We start from the raw sequence: 20,443 nt of genomic DNA on the forward strand, positions 1-20,443 counted from the left end.
TTACGTCGCGGGCTAGAGAAGCCAGAAGGTTTCTGGCGGCGCCGACGCCATTTTGCCGGAGCCTGCGACCGAGTGGGAGTGGAGTGGAGCGGCCGTTGTTGCCGACTCTTTCCTCCCCACGACGGTCCAGTCAGCGGGTTGATTAGGCCATCGGCCCTCAAGCCGAGACTTGCCTCTTATTTAGTTCTGGGGAGCGCCTGGCCGACATGAGTGATGTAGAGGAGAACAACTTCGAGGGCAGAGTGAGTACAAAGCCGCGGGAGCCGTCTTCGGCGGCGGCCCGATGCTCGGGGTTTCACGGGGACGAGCGCGGTCGGGCGGGGTTGCGGGGAGTACTGAGGGGGCCCGCGGGGAGCAGCCTCTGGAGCCATCGCGGTCGCTTCCTCACATCCCAAGATGGCTTCTGGGTTCCACTCTTGCCCCAAACACCACGGATAACCCTCTCTTCCCCCCTTTTCGGAGACTGACGATAGCTGGACTCTTGGGTCCGATTTCCCCCCGCAGTGTGCCCTCCCTTCTCCCCACCCCGAGGCTTCCTTATCTCTGTTGAGAGGTGTGGGTCCCCGTCGCGGTGGGGCGGGAGGGGACGGCAGGGAGTTCCCCTCCGGTCGGATAGTGGTAGGTGTTTCCTGCGGAGGCGTTTCTGGCGACCCCGAGCATCGTAGAGGGTCTCGGGGTCGAAAGTGCGCGGGGCTGTTGTCCGGGCGGGAAGAAGCTGGCGTGGGGCTAGCTGGGGCCTGTGTCTCCTTGGCTCTCTATTGCAGTGAGCGGCCGCGTCTCTGTTGGAACCGGCGGCGTTGCGTCTATAAAGGCGAAAGCCTTGAGGTTGAAGGTGGGACGAGCCTAATGAAGTGGTTAGTCAACGACCGCACCGACCCTTAAGCGTTCTTAAGACGAGAGCTGTGAGGGGAAAACTACGCAAGGACCCCTTTTCCCTTAATGTCCCTTCTGCTTTCCTTTCACTTCAAAATGAATGTGGAAATGCTATAACGCCTTATTTTTCTAATTCCTTGATACTGGGTTTTTTTTTTATTCTCTATATCTCAACTTATAATGCTTTTCTTCCTGTGACCTTTCATCTAAAAGCTGACCACTCCTTTACAGGTTTTTACGGTAAAAAAAAAAAAAAAAGAGAGAATCTTCTGTCTTAATCTTACATAACTGAGCAAAGTTCATGGCTCAATATTTTTACAATAGTCAATTTATATATATAGTTCTCTTAACTCAGAGTGTTACCTGGAAACTAAAGGCCCTCTCACGTTTCTCTCCTCAACCCATCCCCCAGCAAAGAGGGCTCGAAGTTTTTCATTATTTGGGGTCGTTGAATTTAAACATCACAAAGATAACGTTATCCTCGACTTAAGTATACTAGAATGTTTAGCAATGACTGAGTTATATTTCCGAAGTTACCTTCATAGTGGAAATTGGTGGAAGTGAGTTAGTGTAAAACTGGAAAGAAAACACTCCCCAGGCTACATGTTCCGGCTCTTGTGTTGGTAGTCTAGTCACTAGAGGAAACGCATTAAAAACACTTAAGGTGTGTGCTGGATGGAAAGAATTTTGTCTTTTTTTAGAAGCGTCTTGAACCAGACAGTTAAATCAGGAGGTCGCTTTAGGCTTTTGTTCTTTTTGAGGAAAGAAATTTAAATAGGTTAGAAACAAAAAAGCTACCTCTAATGTCTTTAAGATTGGATTTCTCTAATAAAATCTGGAGCATAGATGTAAATGAATAGTTGAACCTCCTCACGTTTTAGGATGAGGTATTGTCCCAAGAAAACTTAAAATCATGTACTATTTGATGGTAGGTAGTTGTAAGCTGCTGCTTGTTTTGAAAATGTTAGGCAGTTATGGGAAGAAATTTTGCTGTCCATTAATCTTCAGTTAATTTTAGTACAATTTTGGGGGGTTAGTGTTTGGTTTGAGGGGATGAAGAGGACTACTTGTAGGACCTTGTTTTCTTTTAAGGTCATTTTTTTTATTTAGTCATCAAGTCGAGGAATAGAGCAAGTTATAGATAATTTTTGCCATACCCAACTAAGAAAGTAAATATATGTAAGGTTTCTACCCAGTTTTAAGCTAAAATGCATGTAGGCATTAAAAATTTATTTTAATAGAAAAAAAAGGTTTTTATCTTCCACGCACTTGTAAAGTGTTGTGATAATTGAAAATGTTTTCACATGTGATACCCAAGTGTGTTTTATTGTGAACTCAGATTGAATAATGAATACATTCACCTGTTATTTTTTTCTTTTGGTAGGTTGAGGTAATTTGTCTTTATTCATAATTGGTTAAAGAAGTAGAATGCTGGAAACTTCTGAGGGTATACTTAGTACTTTCCCTTTGGGGGGGTTCTCTTAAAGCAATTTCATATTCACCAATGTGGTTTTTAAACTGCAGTGATTCTTTTATCTGTTAACCACAAACCAGCAGTTTTAAAATGTTTTATAGAATACAGTTGTGTTATCTTTGTATCTAAATGTAATAGCCTTTTAGAGAGGCTTGAAAAAGGAATTTCAAATGATTTTCTCGAGGTATTTTAAGTGGCTGTTATACTTCAAACTTTTTGACTAAAACAGATTAGAGAAAACATTGATAGGTCGATATTCAGATTTGCAAATTCAGATTTGCTTTATTTATATTTATTTTCTTCATCTATAGGATAAACAGAACACATTAACCCCATCTTATTGATAAGATTTTAAATTAGAGGGTAACTTTCTGAAGACTGCAGAACATTAAAGAAACAGGATGAATACTAATACTTTCATAGCATTTTATGATCTCCTAATTGGCATATTTTCTAATTTACTGCTTACAATAATCTTGCGAGGGCTGGATTATTCTTACCATTAAAAAAATTAAAAACTAAGGCCCAGAAGACCATGTAGCCAGGAATCTGAGATTTACAGGTCCCAGTCCATTGTTCATTGCATACATAAACTATGCTGTGTATATTTTGATTACTTTTTTAAAAAGAGCACACTGCACTTCAGTGTGTCAGGGCCATTAATAGAACTTGCTAAAAACAGCTACAGGAGCTTGATTTTCCATTATAGATTATTATCTCGCATTTTAAAGAACTGTACTGAAAGAACTTTAGGAAGAAAAAGTAATTGGCTGAATTTTGTTACAAGTAACCCTAACAGTCAACCAATCGAAGTCCCTTCTGTCTGAAGTAAAACTATTGAGCATCTGCTGCCTTTTTGGTAAATGCCAGGTGTTCTTGAAAGAAAGAGAACTTGAAGTTTGTTTTAAGATGACTGCTTAAATCTGGGTAAAAGTAAGTATGTAATCTAGTGCTATGTGATAGAATTAATAAGGAATTCAGAAAATGAAGCTGAGCAGTTGTGAGGTAGAGGGAGGAGAAAGCTTACCTACTCTGTAAAACTTACACAGGAGCCTATGATTAGGAAAATGAATATTGATTGTAAGGGTGTGACAATGAGGAGGTTGCTGGAATTAAGAGACATGCTAGGTTTGACTAAATATGTAGTCAGATAATGGAGGGTTTTGAATTCTAGATTTAGGAATTTAGACTTAATCCAGTATGCAGTAAGGAGCTGTCTATGGAGTCTTAATTCTGGAAGTGGCATAGTGAAAGGAGTTTTAGTAAAGAACAGAGACTGGTACAGGAAGAGCAGCAGGGCACACTTGAAATATTTAAGGAAGGAGTTTATGAAAAATCTAGTCTAAACTGGACAGCAGAGGGATGTAAAGAATAAGTGAGAGATTTTCAGGGGATCCAGGAGAATAGTGCTGCCATTAAAATAAGTAGGTCCATTAAAGCAATTGTCTTCGGACACATGTCAAGTTAACAGAATGTTAAGTGATAATGTCTTTTGGAGCTGGAAGTAAGGTTGGCACTTGAGCTATGACTTTGCATGTCATCTTCATAAAAATAATGAATTGTTTGCTGCATACAACTTTGACTAAAACTAGAATTTCAACCTCAAAATTTTAGTGTCCTTGACAAAAATTAAGTGGAATGAAAGTTAAGATTTTCTTACTATGTTACTTATTCTCCTTCTATCTCTGTTTTTTTGTTTTTGAATAAAGCTTAGAAAAACGTTGATTCCTTTTTTTCTTTTGCAATGGCCCAGTGTTTTAAATAGAGGTTAGTGATTCTTTATTGTGTAGGAGTCTACCATATAATTTGACAATTGTATGTGCTTTGTAGTATAATTGAAAAAGAAAGATACTAATTCTTGCCTCTTTTTTGGAGCTTGTTCTGGCTTCTTTAGTATCTAGAATATTTTAAAGAGACTTCTGGTGTTCCCTTTAGTATATGATGGATAAGAAAAGTGTAGAGCAGAACGCAGATTCATCTGTACCAATTTGGAATTTAAATTTGTGTATGTTAAGATATTTTGTTGAAGAATAGCAGAAATGGGGAAGGGTTTTTTCTTCTTTGAAACATTTGTAATAATAGGATGTGACGACTACCATTGAAAACTCAGCTTGGTGAGTGGCTCTTTTAAAAACAAAAACAAACACCCTCATCCCTCCTTTTTTTTTTTTTTAATACAGATTAAATTGAATGCCTAGTTTACAGATAAGAATGTCAGCACTTTAGCTTTAAAAAAAAAACTTCAACTTCAGTTTAATATATATCTCATCACATCAATCTGTGACGAAAGGGTAAGGCTTCCTTTCTTTTAGTAGGAGTAGTATTAAACTTGGGACAGTCTTACTCATCTTGGGTTTAATTTATTTTCCTAAAGTTAAGTACTATGATGTATCCAGTTTTAAAAATGCTTTTTTATTCCCCCATCATTTAAGCAGGGAATTTGTAAACTTAAGGAAACATTTTAACAGTCAAATTTTATATTTGAGGTTCTTTCACTGAAGGGTGCAAATGGGGTCTTTAAAAAGAGCAGTGCAACTAATAGTACCCACAGTATATAGCTGTAGTTTTGTAGATTTGTCATAGAGACTTCTTATGATTTGTACCATTCCTAAAATGAGAATAAGGAGTCTTGGGATCTGAAGGAATATCAAGGGATTTAAATATTTAGGAATGGGAGTCATAAAAAAATTTTTTGGTTATTTACTTATAGTTTACTATGTAGTATAACTAATTGTGAAATGGCCATGAATAATCAGCATGTTTCCTAGAACTTGTGAACACTGTGAAAAACCTCTTTGATAGCATGAGTGGGTGCTTGGGCATCAAGAAACTAACCCTGGGACCTTCATTAAAGGACATATTGAGGGTATAGCTCAGTGGTAGAGTGTGTGCTTAGCATGGATGAGGTCCTGGGTTCAATCCCCAGTACCACCACTTAAAGATAAATAAACACACAGATAAATAAATAAATTACTTCCCACCCCTACAAAAAAATTTTTTTTTGAAAAATATATCCACAAACTGAGTGAGTTAATACTGATTATTTGTTTACATGCCCTGATAGATTTAGCAGGAGAGAAGTGAAGGTGAGAAAATGCTAACCTCCAGATCAGATGGGGAAAAGAATCAGCAAACACTGTTTAAAAAAAAAAGTTGAGGGAATAATGGAAGGAAAGATGATTTCCCATCCCTCCTTTAAGTTACTGCCATACATAGTTGTGTATAACCCTTACTGCCTCATGATTTTCACCAGAGGTGTGAGTGACTGGGCCTGACCAATCTGAGGTAGAAGAGTTCGGATTTTTTTCCTTGAAACTAAGACCCTATAATCATACTTATTCAAGATTTGTAAATACTCTGTGACATTAGAAGATGAGAACGTAAGTAGAGAATTCTGTAACAGGTTCTTAGTTCTTTGATTTTAGTTACTATTTATTAGCTTTTAATATAGCTAAACCGCTTTAGTCCTTTTACACTTGTTTTCCATGCCTTTAAAATTGCCACTTATGTACTAGCTTTTTGGACATTACAAGTTGATCGTGACATATAACCTGACCAATTTGTGAGTCACATTTAAAATTTGTACAAAAGATTTGTAAATTTTACAGGTAATTTCACAGTAGTGGCATGAATTTAAATTTGATTATATGTGTGCCAATTCTAGATATGTTACACAGCCCCAAAATCATTTCAAACTTTAGAGAATATAAATACACGTACAAGTTAGAATACTTGAGCCTTTGCAGATACAAAGACGTCATAAGTCTAAGAGACTGTAAAAGAAGCAGCCTATCCTACTTGAAAGGAAGGAGGCAGAACTGCTCTTTCTGTAGACTGAAATGAAAGAATTAACACAAGAAGGTTTCCCACAAAACCTAAAGAATGAAGTTCTTACTACAATAAATAATATACATTATTTGGGTAATTTAAGTACCCATACCTCCCCTCACCCGCCCATACAGTTTACCTAAATGCACTAGTGTGTTTCTTTGGAAATAGATCTTCAGCTAGAGTAATGGGGAAATGTATTTTGAGAAGATTTGTTTTAAAAGCTTAGACTATATTCATCCAGACTTGAATTTGTGTAAACTTGGCACTATTACTTGGCATCAAATTTGCCTTGCCATAATATTAGAATGGGTTATATATACAGTATAGCATTTATATTGGTTTAACGGGCTTTAAGTACTAAGCATACATATGGTTGGAATTTTTTTTCCATCTATAATATGACACTAGCTGTATTAAAAGACACTGCAGTTGTTTACTGTAGGAATTGTTCATGTTTTGCAACAACATGTGCATCTGTTTAATAGCCCTTTTTCCTGATAAAAGGAATAGTACATGGTTATTGTGATTATCTACAGTGTGTAAAGTACAACTGTAGTTTTAACACAGAAATTATAGTTCTTAGACTTTCTTGTATTGTGTATGCTATAGTACTCGTGGTTGGTACCCTCCTCTTTATTTTTGGCTGTGTCCTTCAGCTGCCACCAAAAGCATCTTGAAAATAGTTCAAAAAACAGGCAGACACTATTTAAGCAAGTTGTACTGTGAGAACTTTCTGTCCGGCTCCTGGTTTATAGTAGGAAAAGTAGACTAGAAGCCTATTTAAGATATATTTCTGTTAAAATTTGTTGTATGATTTGATTGAGTCATTAATTTGCCTATTTCCACTAGGCACTATGTTTTTAATGTTTGATGGATCTGGATGCAGGTTTCTGAGGAATGTGCAGAATTTCTTGACTGGATAGCTTTAAGTGCAGATTAAGTGTAGGACAAATGCCACCCTTTCTCAATATTTATTTTTCTGTTTGCGATTTCAATTCCTTTTCCAAATTCTGAGTAGTTTTATGAATTGTTTTGGAAAAAGTTTAAGTTATTGTTTCATAATGAAGACAAGTCAAAGTAGAAAAAGATAATCTAGCATTTGTCCATATAGGGCTTATTGTAGACTGGTTTCTAATGCAGTTTTGTGAAATGGCATTTATTTGATATCACTTTTTGAGAATATTATTTTAAAATGGTAAATATTAATATGACATTTTTCTGTTTAAAGACTAAACTACCAATTCTTATGACAGGCTTTTTTTGATAAAGTAAAAATAATTATGAAAAATTAAGTTTTATGCTTTGTATTTATTCTTTAGGTTTAGTTTACTGATGGTTATTGATTTACCTTTTTAAATAGATAAGTCTCTGAATTATTTTTGAAGGGTAAAGTGATATTGACATCTTTATAAGTTAAAGGGAACTGAGTACTGTTTTCTTAACCTTGAACAATTCCGTGAAGAAATCTATGCAGATTGAGGTTTTCCTGGTATAAAAATTGAAGGGTAGGCAACAAAGGGGGTTAGATATTTGTGACACCTTGGATAATAAAAAGCAAGCCTTCTTTTAAAATACACTGGTATCTTTTGAAAAGATACTGTTATATCTTAATGCTTTCTGTTAACAAACTAAAAGGAAATTGCATGTTTTCCAGTGGGTTGCTATGTTAGAAATGGAATTTAAAATTTAAATTTTAAGTTGTTAGTGAGTTACCTTGTTTACATTAATTCTTAGAAAATGGTAATTTTTAGCACTATTGAATAATTTTCTGTTTTTATGAGGGAAGACTTTAATATGTAAAATTATGATTTCTATTCTAGTGGCATTAAAGATTGTACACAGTATCACAGAGTACAAAGCTTCCTGATATGTATGTATAACAAAGGCTGTGGTGATGTTGGTAGATTTATATCTGGTGATCTGTTTTATAGGAGGGAAAGATACTTTTACCAGCCTATGAGACTTCAATTACAAGCAAATTAGCTATACTTTTTTTGTTTGTTTTTTGTTTTTTAGTACTGAATATGCTGCTTTTACAGTTTCAGTGAATGAAAAAGCCTAAATTGCTGTGCCTGCTCCAGGCATCTGTCCAGGAATTTAGAGTATCTGAGATGTGAAAGACTTATTGTAGGTAAATAAATGGGAAAAGTTGATATTGAACAGAAAGGCAGCTATATATTTCAGTTTTGTTTTTATCTGAAAAAAATAAATGGGCCTAGTAGCATAGTATAGTTCTTGGTAAATAAGTCTTTTGACATTAAACTTGAAGGAAAATTTTTAAGGAAATTGCATGATAGTCTTAATGGCATAAATGAAAAACGAAATTGGGAAAATTATTTACATTAATTAAGGATTAAGTGGACAGAGAAACCAAACTGTCCATCCTACTTTGGTCATAAGTGCTTCGTATAACTGTCAAATTTTTTTAAAAAGGCTTTTAACCAGTTTTAAATTATTTCATTTGCGAAGTTTTGATTTATATTCAACTTTTTCAGAAGTCAGTCAATTTTCTGTTAAAGGATATAGTCACTGAAGGCAGTACAAGTATGCATAACTGCATAAAATATGCAAAAACTATGAATAAAAGAGGTGGGATCAAAAATAAAGATCATGATATTAATCTTATAATGAACGTTATACTTTGTGGATAAAATGAAGTTTTTAGTTTTTCTTTATTTTTATTAATTTTTAAATGGAAGTACTGGGGATTGAACCCCAAACCTCTTGCATACTAAGCATGCAGTCTACCACTGAGCTATATCTCCACCCCCAAAATAGAATTTGTTTTAATGGCTCAGTTAAAAACACATGTACTACTAGGAGTTTACAAGCCAAGGGGGAAATTTTAAGAATGCCATGCTTTCTTTTCCCTTTCGTTTTTTTAGTATGCTTATTTTACTTCAGGTGGTATCTTTCTGGTTAAGTCAGAGTGAGCAAAGATTGTGCTCAAACAAAATTGGGAGATGTTAGTAATTTCACTAATTTTCATTTACTTCTTTGAACCTCATGTGTCCTATAATGTGTGAGTTTAGATAGGTATGTACAAATATTTCAGCCTATGTTGCTTTGCTTTAACTATATCTTGATATCTTACTGTGGCTTAGTGAAAGCTTTTTTTAAGATCCCTATGAGTCTTCAGGTTATAAATTAGTGAAAACTTAAGACATAGGTGGGGGGGGGTTACAGTTAATGTTAGAGTTATGCTTGAATTAAGTATTTATATTTAAATTGTTCACATTTTAGGAACTAGGATGAAACATGAAAGGGGAGGAGGGTGAAGAGTATGGTAAAAACATTTAGAGAAATTCAGTAAATTCTCTTTGTTAGAAACTAGACTTTTGAGCAATTTTAAAGATTATAAAATTGTTTTTTTTTTTAAATAAACTAGTTATTTACACTTTACCTGCTGGCTTTTCCATTTGGTAGATAACATTCTGAACTCCAGCAGAGTTTTATAATCCCCACGTGCTTAAATATACTAAATGTTCTTTTTCCATTAAGGTTAATGTTCGTGAAGAAATTGAAGAGTTTTTTCCAAGAATGTGGAAGATAAATCAAGATAAAAGAAGGCTAATGAAAAGTATTAAAGATCAGAAAATTAAAATTGAATGGGGGAAAAAATTGAACAGAAGATTGGTCAGATAGAAGCACTTGAATATTTTTTTAAGGCTATTTTGAATTGTTTGAATTGGGGAAGAATACACGAAGTATGAAAAATGAAAAACTCAATGAAGAATGAAGAGAAGTAGAAAGCAAGAGTGAAGTAGAATTAAAAGAATCTGGAAGAATGAATGGGTCCTAGGTTAAGTAAATGTATGGTTTATGTTCCAGTGTCTGTATGATCAAGTTGTAGATGAATTTGCATGATTACTTAGTTAATAGAGAATTGGTGATCTGGTTCAAGTAGGGAATTATTGAGGACAGTTAGCAGTATTAACAGTGGGTTATTAATGAGCTGAAATTTTTTCTGGAGGGTGTTGCCTAACCATTTGTTTTTCAGGAGCAATCAATATAAATAATTACCGTACTTTAAATGTTAGGTGTTAGGCATCTATGTGACCAGTGCCATTTGTAATACTGTCTTCTTTGTTAGGAGTCTCGCTCTCAGTCAAAATCTCCAACGGGAACTCCTGCTCGTGTAAAATCGGAGAGCAGGTCAGGATCTCGTAGTCCATCAAGGGTTTCCAAACACTCTGAATCCCATTCTCGATCAAGATCAAAATCCAGGTAAGTGTACTTAAAATAATATATGTGTTTTTAAAATGCTTTCCTGGGATTTTTCAGGGCAAAGTCATTTTTTCCAATCCCTCATTTTCATTGCATTTTGTATAGAAATTTCACCAAAGACACAAAACCATGAAGTAGCCTTTTTTTAAAAAAAAAAAAAACTATAGAGTTTAGAAATTGATAGGCTATAAATACAGGCGTAGATAAGTTAGAATTATATCTTAGCCAATTAATCTATCTGATACTAGCTATTAATACAAATTAAGTTTGTTGATTGATTTAAATGAGCTTTGCATTTGAGGATTAAGGTTTGGTTTTATTTCAGCAGTATTTGCACAACAAAACAGTAATTTCCTCTGTTGGAGAGTTAATGTGCAATTTAGTGCAGAGAAGGTTGATGTATGTATTTTGTACTGGTTATCAGAATGATTTGAGAAACTTTTTGAAGATTCAGATTTCAGCTACATCCTTTACTTGAAGATTCTGACTCAGTAGGTTTTGGGTAGAATTCTGGTTAAATGTAATTGAGGGGTGATGGTTCCCAGGGTGATTTGGAGGCTTTAACGCTACCATTTCCACTGACAAAAACTCCAGTAAACCATTAGAAGGTTTACTGTATCAGATGTCCCAGATGTACTGGTGTGGGTGGAAAAAGATTGAAAAACAACCTGGATAGTTATTTTGATGAGTCATTGTAATTTCTTGATTACAGAAATAATTTATGTCTTTGAGTACAGTGTTCTAGCAAGGAGGCATGAGACAGAAGAATTAAAAGACTACTTTTCTTGAGGTCCTCAGATACATCTTTTTCTCTGTTGTATCTAGCCTAGTACTTGATTTACTAACCACTCTACATATTTAATTAAACCCACATGTGCAGAATAGCACTGGATAGGATTCAGGTATAGGAACAGAAATTAGCATATTTTCATTTTAGGACTCTGGCACTTGTGGTCCTCAATCTAGAATTCTCTTCCCTCAAATATTCTCATATTACTTGATTCAGTTCTTTGCTCATGTGTCACTGGAGAACATTAAATACCATGCACACTTCTTATTCCCTCTCTCTTACTTTAATAAGATTTGTCACTATCTGATTTAGAGAAAAGGTAAGCACTCCTTAAAGGTTTTAAATTAACATTACCTTTTATTACTACAGTCCTCTTTCAGTATCAATTGGGGGAGGATTGGTTCCAGGATTTCCTACAGATACTTAATTCTTGGTTGCTAAAGTCCCTCATATAAAATGGCATGGTACAGTTAGGTTTCGGCACCTAGGGCCAACTGCATTTAAAAGTAACTCTTTATATTTTAAGTGACAGGTTTTCTTATTAGTGTTTTTTATTTTTTTAATTGAAGGTGTAAAGTAGTGCTAAGGAAAATGGGAAATATTCTGTTTGATACTCTTACACACAAGTTGTGTTCTTGTACCACCACCCCCATCCCTCCAAATGATTAATTTCTTTTAGATAGTAGGCCACTAGTATTGTTTTCATTCCCACTTGGAATTGTTTGCTTCCTTTCAATAAATCTGTACTCTTAGCTTGATGCACAAGATTTTACACAGTGCTGTCTCAGTCCTTTCTTCATTTTCATTTTTATTATTTCCTTTATAAGTATCCTAATAACTAGCAGATTACACTCTTTTGCAATTCTCCAGTCACGTCTCCATGTCTTCTTGCCAAGGAACCTTTGCTCTTACTATTCCTAGAACACTTTTCACCTGTCTGCTGGTAAAATCTTATTGAGTCTCCCGGATTTATTTAAATTTTCTTGCTCTTTGCATTTGTAACATTTATTGAATGCTGTATAGAAGTTATTTTGTCTGACTGTCATTGCTACTCGTCTGGGTGTTTAAGGATAGATCATATGAATAGTATAAAGAAATTGTTGCACAAATAGGCAAAGAAAAAGGACTGAGAGCAATAGGAAATAATCAGATGAACTAGGGAATCAGCAGTGGGGAGATGGGTGAGATGCTAGAGAAAGCTTGAAGAAATGAAGTCTGTTAGACAAGACTATTAGATTAGGTGGGCATTTTAGGTTTTGATGAATTTAGCAGGTGCTAGATTACAGCAGGCTAAAGAAGGACTGGAAAAGAAATGATACGTAACAGTGGAGAGAATATAAGATTACAGTAAAAATGTAGGAAACGATTTTATTGTGATGGTATTGGTAGTTGGTGGTTTATTTTGTGTTGGTTTTGTGGTGAAACTATAAAACACTTATAATCTTAACCACTTTTAAGTGTATGGCTTGGTGGTATTAAATGCATTCATACTGTTGTGCAACCAGCACAACCATTCATCTCCTTAAGTCTTTGTGTTATAAAAACTAAAACTCTACCCATTAAACAATAACTCTTATTCTCCCCTTCTCCCAGCCCTTGACAACCACCATCTTACTTTGTCTCTATGATTTTGACTACTCTTAAGTACCTCATCTAAGTAGAATTATACAGTGTTTGTCTTTTTGTGACTAGCTTACTTCACTTAGTATAATGTCCTCAAGGTTCATCCATGTTGTAGAGTATTAATTTCCTTTCTAGTGCTACTTGATTTTTTTTCTTTTTGAAGAAGACAGGGCCTTAACACGTTTGTAAGGAAAGGTGAGGAGTGACTTTGGAAGGGATAGGCTAGGGAGGAGATGTAGTGATTAAGAGTACAAGAGGAAGAATACTTTTTCCTCAGAAAGAAGAAAAGAGCTGAGAATAAGCAGGAATATACATATAGGCCTTTGGCATTGTAGTAGTAGTCAGTAAAAATTATTGTGCACACCACCAAAAAGACAGTTTGCAAACCAGAAGCACTCAAATCAAGTATGGAATGAGGCTCAGTGGTATGCTGTTACAAAGCAGCTCATGTAGTGAGAAGGCAGTGTCTTCACAGTAATTGGTGATTAAGCTAAATTAATAATTAAATTATTAATTAATTTAAAATAATTAATAATTAAACTGGTTTTGTCTGCTCAGGGAACTTGCAACTGGTGGTTGTTTGCTTTTGATTTTAACAGCATTAGTCATTTTGTTCCAGTATTTTTACCTAAATTTATTTCTCTCAAAGGTCAAGGTCAAGGAGGCATTCTCATAGACGTTACACTCGATCCAGATCCCATTCTCACTCTCATAGGAGACGATCTCGAAGTAGGTCATACACACCAGAATACCGGCGTCGAAGGAGCCGAAGTCATTCTCCAATGTCTAACCGGAGAAGACATACAGGCAGCAGGGTATGTGGTTTTTAAAAGTTAATGAAAGCTTAGTCTTTCCTGTGTGTTTAAGCACAGCATAATATCTTGCTTTTATGACAACTAGACCACTATTTAAGAGTGGTACTCCAGAAACATCCTTGATTATATGATTATTGTTTATACACATTTATGTATATTTTCTTTTCTTGACTTTTGAGCTGGTAAATGAAATTTGGAAAGAAATGATTTGTTATGAGAATTAAAATGAAAGCTGAATTGAAAATACAGACATTAAAAATTTTACTTTCGGCGTTGGGGGTCAGTTTGTAGCACAGAAATACCAAAAGCTCAGTAGTAATAACAATAGCTAACACTTACATTGAGCACTGTGCAAAGTTCCTCAATGCATTTAATACTCTTAACCTCTCTGTCAGGCAAGTTAACATATTATAGATAAGGAATTTGAGTCCTGATACATGACACTGAGGTTGGTTTGTTTTTAACTGTAGTGGAGTCTATCATGATATTTGAAGTCTGCACATTAACTTTTCAAGGCTGGGTTGTGGGAACATTGAAGGAATATCTTTGCTGAAGAATGGAAATGGAGGAGAGTCTTACCAGCAATTGTAGATAAAGTCAGGTTAAGTACAATTCTATAAGAGATGGAAAACATTTGGATAAAAGTAGAAATGCAGCATTAAACTAAGGATAAATTCTTTGGATACTTTCTGAAAAACAATGTAGTCTTTGTGTATTGGGTAAGCTGTTCTTAGCAAAGTATTTAATTTTTGTTATAATTTGAAGCTTAAAATCAGCATGTTCATTCAACAGGCGAATCCAGATCCCAACACTTGTCTAGGAGTGTTTGGCCTCAGTTTGTATACAACAGAGAGAGATCTTCGTGAAGTATTTTCTCGATACGGACCGTTGAGTGGTGTCAACGTGGTTTATGATCAGCGAACTGGACGATCACGAGGATTTGCTTTTGTTTACTTCGAAAGAATAGATGACTCAAAGGAGGTGATTTTGTTTTTATAATTTGTCATTTTGAAAATTTTCTGAATGTGCATGATTATAATACTGAGTTACTATTAAAAGTTGATTAATAGCCTCCCAGTTCCATAAACATTATGTCCTCTTTCATTCTCTGACATGATTTAAATTCTGCCTCTCAGTGTTAATTAAAATTGGAATGGCCATTTTCACTTTCCAGCTAATACTTTCTGGTATGGGCATATCCTGATTGAAATCTGGCCTTATAAAGTGATATTATGTGTTTTTAATGGAAAAAGTGAAGTGTATATAAGTGTTCTCTTTTGAATAAGCCTTATTCATGCTCCAAACAGACGATTAACTTTTTTAAAGAATTATGTGTTATTTAGGTTTAATCTGTTTAATTTTGTAAGTGCCTAATTAGCTCCTCGTGAATACAGAGTTTTTCTATTCTCTTAATGTTCATCTGTCATTCTGATCTATAAATGAAAAATAATACATGGAAAGAATTGGTACTTTTAAGAGGAGGTACTGGGGATTGAACCCAGGGCGTCATGCATGCTAAGCATGCGCTCTACCACTTAGCTATACCCTTATCCTGTTTAGTGCCATTCTTAATTTGCCTAACAGAATGATCAGTGTTAGTGATTTGAAATAGTGCCAGGAATCATTATTGCTCTTTGCATGAACAGTGTTTGATTATAATATAAGCAGTCATAATAAAAGTGTATCTTTCAAAAATAATAGATGCTATTAGCATCTTGGTGGATAGAGGCCAGGAATGATATTAAACATCCTGCAATGCACAAGATAACCACCCATGACACGGGATTAGCAGTCCCAAAATGTCAGTAGTGCTGTGAGTTGAAAAACCCTGATTAAGTCTAACAAAATAATTCTGCAAGTTGAAGCATTTATGTAACAGACATTCTAATAGGCACTCCAGTGGGGGTTTTTTTTTTATTTGTTTTGTTTTTCACTATTACATATTTGTGATTTGTTTATTCCTGTTCTCAGTTAAGGGATAAAGGTATAAATTTAGAAATACCAGGACATCTGACCTGAAATGAAAGTTGCAAACAGTATCACAGTTTAAAAATGTTTAATATGAAACTCATTTATCCTGTCTTTTGACAACTCCCCCACTCCTGGCCGTAGGTTTATTTCTGGGTAAAATAAAATGAAAAGGGTGACTTTACTTAATTTCAAAGAATTTTTTTAATGTGTTAAAGTGGTTGAATTATTACTGCATTTATTTGTATTAGTACCAAAGGGCAAAGTGATAGGGAATGTGAGTACAGATATAAAAACAGGAGCACTTGTTGGCAGATTTAGAAGTTCCTTTGTATTTGGAGTTCACTAGGTGGCAGTGTTTTACTTAAGGAATGGCTTGACTTGTTTGGACTTGTCAGCTGAGTTGCAATTTCTGCTTTGAATTGCCCAGACTGAAGCTAGTAACTGCAGTGTTAAAATTATGCGGGCTTCCCTGAGTTGTGTGGTTCCTTCTCTATGGCGGTAGCTTCCCCAGCCTTTCTGCAAAGGCTTGCTTAAGTGTCCATATGTATATTAGAAAACCTAACACTATTGACATGCATATAGGAGCGATTAATATGTAAAATCTTAGCACTATTGCTTGAGAAAGAAGTGTTTAGAGAATTTTAATTTTTGAAATCCCAAATGGGAAAATGTAAAGTTTGTTGCAGTTTTAGTAGTTTCTCCTTGGTGAATTATGCATGACTTCCTGTGTCTATACTCCTTTATAGGCTATGGAAAGGGCAAATGGAATGGAGCTGGATGGTAGAAGAATTCGTGTGGATTATTCTATCACCAAGAGAGCGCACACACCTACACCAGGCATATACATGGGCAGACCAACTCAGTAAGATTTCAAGTTTCCTAAGCTAAATTTTAAAAGCCAGAAATCCACCAGAAATGTGTATGAAATTTTGATTAATCGAAAGACAAAATTTTTTTCCCTGTAATTAGAATTGAGTTACTTGAGTATATATTTTTTTAATCCTTTTGTGGGGGGAGTGCCTTCTCTGAGGCACAAACTATTTCTTTTACTTTTTATATATATTTGAGCAGGGAGACAAATCTATCTGAGTGCATTTCTGGCTCTTCTGCTTTCTATTCTATGTGACCTTGTAAGTGTCTGTGCTTAGAGAAGGGTTTTACTGATACTAATGTTTTTTAAAAAGCCAATTTTCACTTTGTGTGGAACATAAATAGGTACTAAAGGGTTTTGGTTTTTTTTAAATACCAAAGATAGTATTTTTTAAGAGTGAAAGAAGGAATATAGGCTTTCATTTAATGTGTGAAGCCTCTTGGGAAAACGTAGGATTTGACAAGGAGAGCTTACTGAAAACTAAAGTAAAAATGTTGCTATGAATAGGAGTTGGGAAAACAGCAGGAGAAAGGGCTTAGAGTTTAAATTCATTGCCAAAGGTTTGAACACCAGACCTTGAAATTGTTTTAGTGCCAGACCTCTGTGTAAGGTAGGTAATTCTCTTTAATGTTCAGGGTTACTGGTTACTTTTTAATTCTTGATGTTTATTTTATAATTAGTCATAAGGACATACATCTTAGGAGCATGGTGCTTCATTTCACCTTATTGAAAAGGTCTTGCTGATTTGGGTGGTGCATTAACAGAAGAGGATTTTATAGTCTGGAAAGTATCTAAGTACCAGTTTGTATTAAATGACATTAGAAGGTAATCATTCATGTTGGTATAAAATTTCCACATTTTTCTGTAGTAGTGGTGGTGGTGGCGGTGGAGGCGGCGGTGGAGGTGGAGGAGGTGGCAGACGTCGGGATTCTTACTATGATAGAGGATATGATCGTGGGTATGACAGATATGAAGACTATGATTACCGGTACAGGTAATGTTTTAACTTGTGATTTCTATACTAAATTAGATGATAGCAGTAGTATTTGGCACTTTTAATTTGTCTAATTTATGTTAATAAAAATATTTAAAATAGATTGTATATGATGCTTTTCTGAGAAAGTGGAAAAAATGATTTTCTCAAAACAGAACAGTTTAATTTTTTGTCTTTGCCAATACTGTTGTAGTATCAATGGCACATAGAAAACTTCATAGTGATCATCTTGGGTCCATTTATTATTTTGAATGACAGGGAATTTTTATCTGCCTTGGCATAGTGATTATGTGGTATGCTGAGTAGTCTTTTATTTTCCTACAGAAGAAGATCACCTTCTCCTTATTATAGTCGATACAGATCACGATCAAGATCTCGTTCCTACAGCCCAAGTATGTATACTCTTGCTTTTGTAGCATTAAGAAGCTCATTTCTAATGAATGGTTTATTGAGAAAATTAGGGTATAGGTGACTGTTAATAGTTGAGAAAATATTAGGCAAGTCAAACTATAATTGTCATTTGACTTAATTTTTTTTTTAACTCTTTTTCAGGACGCTATTAATAAACAATGATTGCAGTTGAGGACATCTTTTTCTCTTTATTTTCTTTTTTTCTCTTTCTCCTTTTTTTGTTTAATTCTGGATTTCTCCAAGCTTCTGACCCTTCCTAGTCCTTAAAAAGAATCCTTAAAAAAAAAACTTTTGGTTTATTTAGCATCTATACTTTGTCCATTGTATTGCTGTTTTCCACCCCTTTTATTGTATTACTTAAAGATGTAATTTTTGTCATTTTGAGTAGTTAAACATCTGGAGTAAAAAAAAGAACCCTCAGTGTTACGCTTTTTGTAAATGATTTTTCTTTACTTTTACAGAAAACTAACTCCTGGCTAATCAAATGAGGAAAGAAATGATCTTTTTAAACCTTTTGTGTTAGATATTGTATTAGAGAGGTGCATTTACTACAAACTCCTTTTTAAACTTTCTTTTGGGGAAGTTAGTAATACAAAGTAGTTCAGTCATGTCAAGTTTGTCTGGGGTGGCATGGAGCAGTCAAATAGTTGATTGTAGAAAGTTTGAAGCTATAGAAGAAAATACTTGATCATTTCTTTTGAAGTACGGAATTTTTGAACCCTAAAAATTAAGTCATTTTTTAGAGATGAAAAGCTTGTGGACTCCTAAAAAACATGTTGTATTTAAAATACATTTGTTAAAACTTACAAACGTAAAGTGTGATTTTTGTGTTGAATTTATTGACATTTAATTATTAGTGGAGGACAAACCCTTATTTATTATTTAGAGCAGTTATATACTTTGCTGTTAGAAATTTTGGTTTTGAGACTGGTTAAGCAGGCTATTATATAAAGTCCTTAGAAGATAGTGTGGGGGAAAGTAGTCTCCTTTCAAATAAAAATGAATTTCTTTGAAAATGGGACTGTCTCTTTATTGTTGTACAATGGGAAAATGTAACTGGATTGATTTGAAAACCAGTCCTTCCTTTTTCCTAACATTTTTGCTTACACCTGCATATATAATCAGTCTTGAAAAACCCTTTTCTTCCCTCCCTTTTTTCATTGACCAACCTGTAAATACTGAGAATATTCTGTACCAAACCTCATGCTAAAGAAAGTAAATAATATGGTTTATTTTTTCAAGAAGTTTCTGTGCTTGTAGGAAACACACACACTTAAGCAGCTGTAATGTGAGAGGAGGCTGTTGTAACAAAGAGGTGGTTGATTTTTGAGGTGACCTCAAAAATAAAAAGGTATAAGAGCCTGAGTCTCCTTTGTTTTCTCCCTCAAAGCAATGGGAATAAAATTAGATAATTATGATCTGTGTATTAGATAAATGGAATGTATGCAGTTGGAAGTGCTTCAGACATCTTTATTAAAAAGGTAACTTTTCAAAATATCTTAAAATTTTTTTTGCCAATAAGGGATATCCAGAGAACAAAACAATCTCTTGTTGGTCCCTAGAGAGTTTTTGTTCGTTAAGCCAGGTTATTAAAGACTAGGAATCACTGCCTTAAAAAGAACATTAATTTGTTCACTATAGTAATACTTCAAAGATTTAAGCTGTGTATCATCAACAAAAGTAACAACATTAGCCACAATCTGGAAGAGAATTAATAACCATATGAAGAGACAGTGAACATAATTAAAAATATGTAGATAGTACATATGTGTTAATGGACAGAAAACAGCAGAGGAGAAAACAAGAGTGAGAGGGATTGAAGTTTAAATAGGGCAGTCCTTGAAGGCTTTCCTGAGAAGGTGAAACAATAGTAAAATCTGAAAGTGTGGAGGGAAGGGAGCCTTGTAGATACCTGGGGAAAGTATGTTAGAGAGTACAGCGAATGTAATGGCCTTAAGGCGGTAACATACCTGGAATTTTGAAGAAGGTTAGAGAGGACAAAGATAATAACCAAGGGCTGGGCCCTCCCTGCTGGGGAGAAGGGATTTACTTACAGTATTAAAAATCTTAAGTTTTTTTTTTTTTTTTTTTTTAATGGAGGTACTGGGAATTGAACTCAGGACCTCGTGCATGCTAAGCACTTGCTGTACCACTGAGCTATTACACCCTCCCCCCCTTAATTAAGACAGTTTTTTCCAACTCACTGAAGGGTAGAAATAATGTTGGTGTTAAGGGGTTGGAGGAGTTTTTTGGTTCTAACTCCTTACAACAGTGGTTTCTGCTTAATCTTATTTGGGTCATGGAGCCTTTAAAAATTTTGGAAAAAGAAATTTGCACTCTGTCTTCCTAGGAAAAGTGCACTTAAGAAAAACAACTGTTTACTTTTAGAATATACACCAGCTTTCTAATAGTGGATAGTTAACTTTGTGAAGTGATTGTCAGGAGAAAGGAATTGAGAGGGATTTGCAGAAAACCAGTAGAACATAGAAATTCAGGGACATACATATACCTCTCTTAAGGTAAAATCTCCTGTCAAATAGAAATTCCCCCTGGATTCAAGAAA

General features: G+C 35.0%; 1 protein-coding gene across 2 annotated transcripts; it reads left to right on the top strand.

Annotated features, from left to right (window-relative positions):
* The first annotated feature begins 29 nt into the window (after positions 1 to 29).
* TRA2A (transformer 2 alpha homolog) lies at positions 30 to 18,896 on the top strand. Of its 2 annotated transcripts, none has more exons than XM_006179190.3 (8): positions 30 to 242; positions 10,272 to 10,405; positions 13,468 to 13,633; positions 14,426 to 14,614; positions 16,351 to 16,466; positions 17,344 to 17,469; positions 17,794 to 17,861; positions 18,022 to 18,896. In XM_006179190.3, the coding sequence occupies exons 1-8, from the start codon at positions 207 to 209 to the stop codon at positions 18,030 to 18,032; spliced, it is 846 nt and encodes a 281-aa protein (XP_006179252.1). In that variant the 5' UTR covers positions 30 to 206; the 3' UTR covers positions 18,033 to 18,896. The 2 variants fall into 2 exon arrangements, with proteins under 2 accessions (XP_006179252.1, XP_032339743.1); XM_032483852.1 differs by having other exon boundaries at positions 17,347 to 17,469.
* The last annotated feature ends 1,547 nt before the right edge of the window (positions 18,897 to 20,443 follow it).

This window comes from Camelus ferus, chromosome 7 (assembly GCF_009834535.1).
Source record: "Camelus ferus isolate YT-003-E chromosome 7, BCGSAC_Cfer_1.0, whole genome shotgun sequence".
Lineage (NCBI taxonomy): Eukaryota > Metazoa > Chordata > Mammalia > Artiodactyla > Camelidae > Camelus > Camelus ferus.

Bases quoted from the DNA above. Each gene is read 5' to 3' on its own strand.
- TRA2A (XM_006179190.3), top strand. From the start codon at position 207: ATGAGTGATGTAGAGGAGAACAACTTCGAGGGCAGA. The intron at 243-10,271 runs GTGAGTACAAAG...CTTCTTTGTTAG, and splicing joins AGAACAACTTCGAGGGCAGA to GAGTCTCGCTCTCAGTCAAA. The intron at 10,406-13,467 runs GTAAGTGTACTT...TTTCTCTCAAAG, and splicing joins CGATCAAGATCAAAATCCAG to GTCAAGGTCAAGGAGGCATT.